The 6,080-nt window shown below is 35.2% G+C and overlaps 1 protein-coding gene across 3 annotated transcripts; it reads right to left on the bottom strand.

Annotated features, from left to right (window-relative positions):
• Nucleotides 1–658: 658 nt before the first annotated feature.
• On the bottom strand, nt 659–4,951 carry LOC126733173 (NAC domain-containing protein 37-like). 3 transcript variants are annotated; one of them, XM_050436374.1, is made up of 4 exons: nt 4,794–4,951; nt 2,769–2,946; nt 2,096–2,367; nt 659–1,341 (listed from the first exon to the last, which is right to left on the bottom strand). In XM_050436374.1, exons 2-4 carry the CDS (start codon nt 2,932–2,934, stop codon nt 763–765), a joined length of 1,017 nt encoding a protein of 338 aa, XP_050292331.1. In that variant the 5' UTR covers nt 2,935–2,946; nt 4,794–4,951; the 3' UTR covers nt 659–762. The 3 variants fall into 3 exon arrangements, with proteins under 3 accessions (XP_050292331.1, XP_050292332.1, XP_050292333.1); XM_050436375.1 differs by lacking the exon at nt 4,794–4,951 and adding an exon at nt 4,292–4,636; XM_050436376.1 differs by lacking the exon at nt 4,794–4,951 and adding an exon at nt 3,358–3,560.
• Between the last annotated feature and the right edge of the window lie 1,129 nt (nt 4,952–6,080).

The following is a 6,080-nucleotide window of genomic DNA, read 5'->3' as shown; positions in this document are numbered from 1 at the left end:
GTTTTCAGGGATAAGTTTTTAGCAAAATAAGTAGTATCTAAATACACCCTAAATATAAAAATTTTAGAAGGATGAAAAATAAAGTAAGTGAGGTAATTTGGCTGGCCTAAATGAAGAATCTATTTCAAAAGATAGTACGTTATAAAGAAGTCCTCTTAAAGATTTTCTTAGTATTCTTTTGTACTTGTTGTTTTGTTGCTGGTTGAACTAATTTTTGCGTATTAGAGATATTATCATTTTTGCGTACTGTAGGTTTATATACTTATAGAGGAAGTAAAGTAATCATAATTCTGTTTATAGCTAGTGTAAGTACTACAATATTCCTAGAGTTAGTCTATAACTTGCTACCATATATACTAAGGTTAGTATTAGCCTATGGTTTGCAAAAATATATGCACTACATTGGTTAACACAATAGTGTGTGTGTATATATATATATATTGCCGTTCAAGGGAAGCAAATTGCTCTACAAGCTACTTAGACCTACAATAAACTTGGTCTTTTGGCTCTTAAGCCACAACATCTCTAACATTGGTATCAAATTTGATGCATGGAGAGAGAGAGAGAGAGAGAGAGAGAGAGAGAGAGAGAGAGAGAGAGAGAGAGAGAGAGAGAGAGAGAGAGAGAGAGAGAGAGCTTCACTGGTTCACAACCATAATTTACAAAAATATATCATATATCTCTCCAATTAAGAACCATCAACCATCATACATTTATATATAATAATACCACAAATACAAATCTCTTTCACCTCCCCTATCTTCATTTCTCAAATATGCATATACCAATGTCACAGTCTGAACTTGCATTCAAGAACCCATTCAAGTTCTCTTCATCATCCCTACTACTCTGCAATAACAGCAGTGACATATCTGAGTTATGATCATGTGGCCCAAAGCTTAGTTCTCCATCACCTTCAAATCTGTCTTCTTGACTCAATTGTGAAGCAACAAACTTGTCAAGGGCCCTCCAGTCAGTCACTTTCTTAGTGTTGTTGCACCCGTTATTGTTGATTTGCTCTTCTTCTTCATTATTTTCTGATATGAGAGATATTGAGCTCGGCCTTTTTATTAATGGTAGAGATGGGCTCTCTAGCTGAGGAAGTTGTACAAACGGATCAGACTGCATGAATCTCATGTTTTCCGCTTCTAACTCTTGCTTACACAAGAAATTCTGTGCTAAAAAGTTTTGGGGTTGCCTTGAGATGAAATCGATCGGATCCACCACTGAGCTGACCCCACTTGATTCATCATAGAAGTAGCTAGAGTCCCACCCTTCAATGCTTTTGGTTTGGCCAGTGGTTCGCTTCTTGAATGCTCTACATACCACCCATCCTTCTTCCTGCAATAACTTAACCAAAGTCAATTATGAGATTAAAGCGTTCCACATTTTTTCAAATTTATTTGTACAAATTTTTTTGATTATTAGCTCAAAGCCTGTTGTAATATTAAGAAAATTAAAGATATGATTTTAATTCTTTTTGGTACATATGTTTTCCTTTTTGCTTTTATGAGCTTTCTTTTTCTGTTCGGTAAAGAGAAGTAGAAGTAGTAGATATTGTCAAAGGGGATGAACGAATTAAGTGGAGAATTTGAATTTTTCTTTTGAAAAACCGTATGGGACAAAGCTCATACCAGAAAAGGAATTGAAACAAAGCTTACATGCTTTTGGATGTATTAACTTTTGACTTAAGAGTTGGTGGAAGTCATCTTCGTAGAAAACATACGCGGTGTGACTGAGATCGCATATTAGTGGTCTATGTAATGAAAAGCAAAAGTGATTGTGAAGGTGAATAATTTGGTCGTAGAAAAATCAATTCACACTATAAAACCCCTTATTTTGTTTAAAGTCTTACGAAAGTTCATTAGGCACTTTGGAGAAAGAGAAAGAAGTACCAATACGACCATAGGTTTACTTTATAGCATGAACCGATTGTAGTGGCACGGCAAGAAAACAAGGGACTAAAAGAAAGTAATGGATTTCAAACATTTGTTTATGCAAAATAGAAGAGAGCATAGAGTAGGTCAAGAAAGAAAAAGGGACATAGATATAGTGTAGGTAGCATATATATATATATATATTGGATGATGCTTGCCTGTGGAGGTCCATTTTCATCAGATTCAAGCCTATACTCATGCATGATCCAGTCACTTTTCTGGCCATTTGGTGCGCGTCCCTTGTAGAAGACAAGGGTTTTCCTCATGCCAATCAGCTTGGCCTTATCATACACTGCCTTGTCTCTGCCGGTCGCTTTCCAAAACCCCGCCATTGTAGCTCTGTTAGTCCTCGTCCCCGTCGGATACTTCTTATCCTTGTGGCTGAAGAAATACCACTCATTTTGCTCCTCATATCCGATCCGGCATCTCTCTGTTCATTGCCATTCAGATCGCTCATGTTAAACACACACACATAATATACATACTCATACACTAAGAGCCTTGCAACTCAATAACAAATCATGGTTCAAATCCCTGTTGTAAGTATTGAATTATATTAAGGAAAAAAAAAAACCTCGAAGATGGTCATTGAAGTGCAACCCTGTGATGCATTAGGTGGATGGAATCACGGAACTAGATGTATATTTATGGATCCACAAACAACAAGAAAGATATATACACCATTGTTATAAACCTTAATAATTAAGATGGATCCAAACTCAACTACTAGTCTACTATATATCTAGAAGAGTTGGTATAGCTGAAACCCTAATATATACTAAATGGATCAAACAACCTAAAAGGAATAGAACATGTTACCTACGTACATACCTTGGAGATCCCAGGGTTCGATCCTGTAAAGATCGATATCTCTGATGACATCAAGATCGATCTTTTGTGACGCAACTTTCTTCCTCAGGTAATACCCAACAAGCTCCTCATCGGTTGGGTGAAATCGAAAACCAGGTGGGACAGACGATTCCATCGACTCCATCATAACAATTGGTTACTGCATCAAATTCACCACCAACATTAATAACCACAACCCTTTACTTTCATCATCTCAAAATCATAACCAATGTGAAGTTATAAAGAGATAGAAGAGCTAGAAATCAACGAATCAAGGCAAAGAAATAAAAGGCTAAAAAAGGCAAAGTATAGAAATTGTCAAGGAGGAAAAAAGAAATGTAATAGAAATAATGAATTCTGGAAACAAAAAGGTGACGGGTGTTATGGGAGATAATCATCAACTCATTTGGGGGTGAGCAACAACACGCACCATACCATATTTCCCAAGGGAAATTAATAAGCGCGTGTTAAAAAACAAAACCCATTAATCAGAAACAATGATTTTCTTGGGGTGATAAAAGAAGAGGAGGTGAAAAGGAAAGGAAAACCAAATCATGAGTTTGATAAAAACCAAGAGAAGTTGGGAGCTTGGCCTCTATTTCTTCAAGGGTCTGCAAGAAACGGACAAGTAGAGGTTTGTGCTAATGATGTTGTCTTGTGTTGGTGAATGGTAGAAATGATGCATCAAGAACGGGGTTCCCATTACAGCACTAATAAACAAATAGATGAGAACACTCAATTGATTTAATATTTTAATGGGACAGCACTAAACAAATTAACAGTAATGATAAAACAAACAAAAAAAAAATACTAATTTTTTTTCAAATAGGAAAGAATGTTGGTGCGAAAATTAAGAAAAAAGTCAGACACATTTGAGTTTGGAATTTGAGTTGGGATACTAAACAGAGAGATTTAGAGCTTTATTGTAGAAAGGTTTGATTTGGGAATGGACAGGGTGGATGACGTTATCACAAATTAGCACGCGTTTCTCGAAAGAGAAAAGGTTGAGAGACAAAAAGAGAAGCACCGTTCTATTGGATCAGGCCTGCCAAAGAAAATATAAAGCAGAAAAGAGAGCACTCTTAGGCTATTCTGCAGTGTCCGTATCTCAATGCTGAAACGGGGCTCTGAACCTTTTGTCTTTTTGTCGAGAATTTTCAAGGCACTTCTGCCTTTTTTCTTTAATAGACTGTTGGGAAATGCTGACCCAAAAAATGAACCTGTTTTTGGGTGTGCCTCCTTGTACTTACATTTGAATCACTGATATTGTAAACTAAGACAGGATTGGGCGAGTTTAATGAAATTGTGTAATGCATTGCAGACTCAAAGTTTGAACTGAAAAAGCTGCTTTCAGAAGTGAACTCTTAAGGGTTCTGAAACAATAGCCATATGCAGAAGAGGGGGATAAAAAAAATATTAATTCCGAAAGAATGGTTAGTTTGTGGGTGAACCTGTAATAAATTACGAGGAAAAGGAAAAGTACATTCTAACAATTTGCCACAAACCTTAACCTTCTTGAGGTGTCTTTGTTTAGTACTTGTTTTCAACTCTAAGACCAAAACAAAATAGGTAAAGTGATATGCTACCTGAAAGAGAGGAAGAGAGATCACCTGAACATCAAACTAGCTAGCTAGGAAGAATAACCATGTAAATTATAGAGGAGTGAGTTAGTGACACAATAATTCTAGACCTAATTTAAAGATTTGAAGATGTGAGACAGGCCCGGAAGAGACTCTGTCCAAATGGGAACTCAAGCAAAGACATCAAAATGGTACAGACCTACTTTCTTCCCTGGACAAAAGATTTTCATCCCATTTGAGATCGAAAGCCTTGCTTGATGAGAGAGAGATTATGACATCTTACTTAAAATCAAGAGAATATATTGAGCATTAATTTGAAATGAAATTTGCTTCTAGAATTTAAAAAAAAAAAAAACTCAAAAAGAAAGAGCTAGTTTTTAGAATGACAATCTTCCATGCAAACTACAATATAATTGACCTTAATTACCTGCTATCGATAGAGGTCTCAGTGTATTTAGTGGTTTAAGACAGAATCAATAAAGAAGAAAAGGACGAATTAAGGAGGTTAATGAAGAAGAAGAAGAAGTAAAGAAAGAAGGAAAGAAAGAAAGAGAATTGGAAGAGAGAATGATAAAGAAAATTCCGTTAGGAGGAAGAGGGGGAGAGGATATAAAAGGAGGGGAGGGAGTAGGGAGGACCGCTCGATTGCGCATGGCTTGATGGTTGTCCCCAGTTGTTGACGTCATGACTTCCTTTCATTCTCTCTTTCTCTTCAAAATATCACTTCGCGTGAGATTTTTACCGTAAAAATTGAGGCGCCTTTTATTAAAAAAATTAAACATGGTGGCCTATATATGGATGAGAATTTTCTATTTTGGCTTTATTTATTGTTCTACTTTATGTTCAACTTATGTGTGTCTAATGTGTGCTGTGCTCGACTCCATACTTATAAAACCCAACATTTAACCATTAAATGAATGATATGATGGGTGGCTCATATATATATATATATATATATATATAAAAGAGGTGAGGTTTTTTTTTTTTTTTTTTGGAGAGAGATAGGAGGTGAAGATAAACTATAAAAAAGTGATATAATATTCAATTTAAGAGTTTAATTTTTTTTTTCATATATAAAAACGACTAAAAATATGAAACTTGAATAATCTTTGGACTTTAAACAAAAAGTTTAAAAGCAAAAACACTTAAAAGGCCATAAATAAAAGTGTAAATTTAAGGAAATTATGGTATAGGATCAAAATAACTTAACATAAAAAAAAAAAAAAAAAATAGACGGTTCAAATAATAAAACCATATCGTTTGGCTCCCTCCACGCAAATTTAGTATTTTTCTCTCATACCGATATGAAAACGTATACTTAATAATTATGCTCAATTCCATACTACCAGAACTTACCATATAAGATTTTTTTCCCCTTGTAAAGTAACCAAAGTTTAAAGAAAGAAAATCAAACACAATACATATTGCAAATTGATAGAGTATAAATTATAGAGTGAAATATTGAGTGAAAATCTTCTGGTCCATTCTAAGTGTTTCATTTTATGTTCCATACTTTGTCGTATATCATGTGTCTTGATTTTTCCCCCTATTTTAAATTTTCACTACTTTGTGAGGGGAAAATAAAAATGGAATGTGTAGGGTCACGTTTCTCGGCCCAAGCCCAAGATGTATGAGACCTTGGACCAGTGAGCCCGGTACAATAAATTTGTAGAGAGTGAGTCGAAGAGCTAGGTTTTAGTGTATGGACAACAGT

The sequence above is a fragment of the Quercus robur genome, chromosome 6, assembly GCF_932294415.1.
Source record: "Quercus robur chromosome 6, dhQueRobu3.1, whole genome shotgun sequence".
NCBI classification, from domain to species: domain Eukaryota; kingdom Viridiplantae; phylum Streptophyta; class Magnoliopsida; order Fagales; family Fagaceae; genus Quercus; species Quercus robur.
Note: the sequence above shows the minus strand (reverse complement) of the source record. Positions and strands in the feature narration are given on the sequence as shown.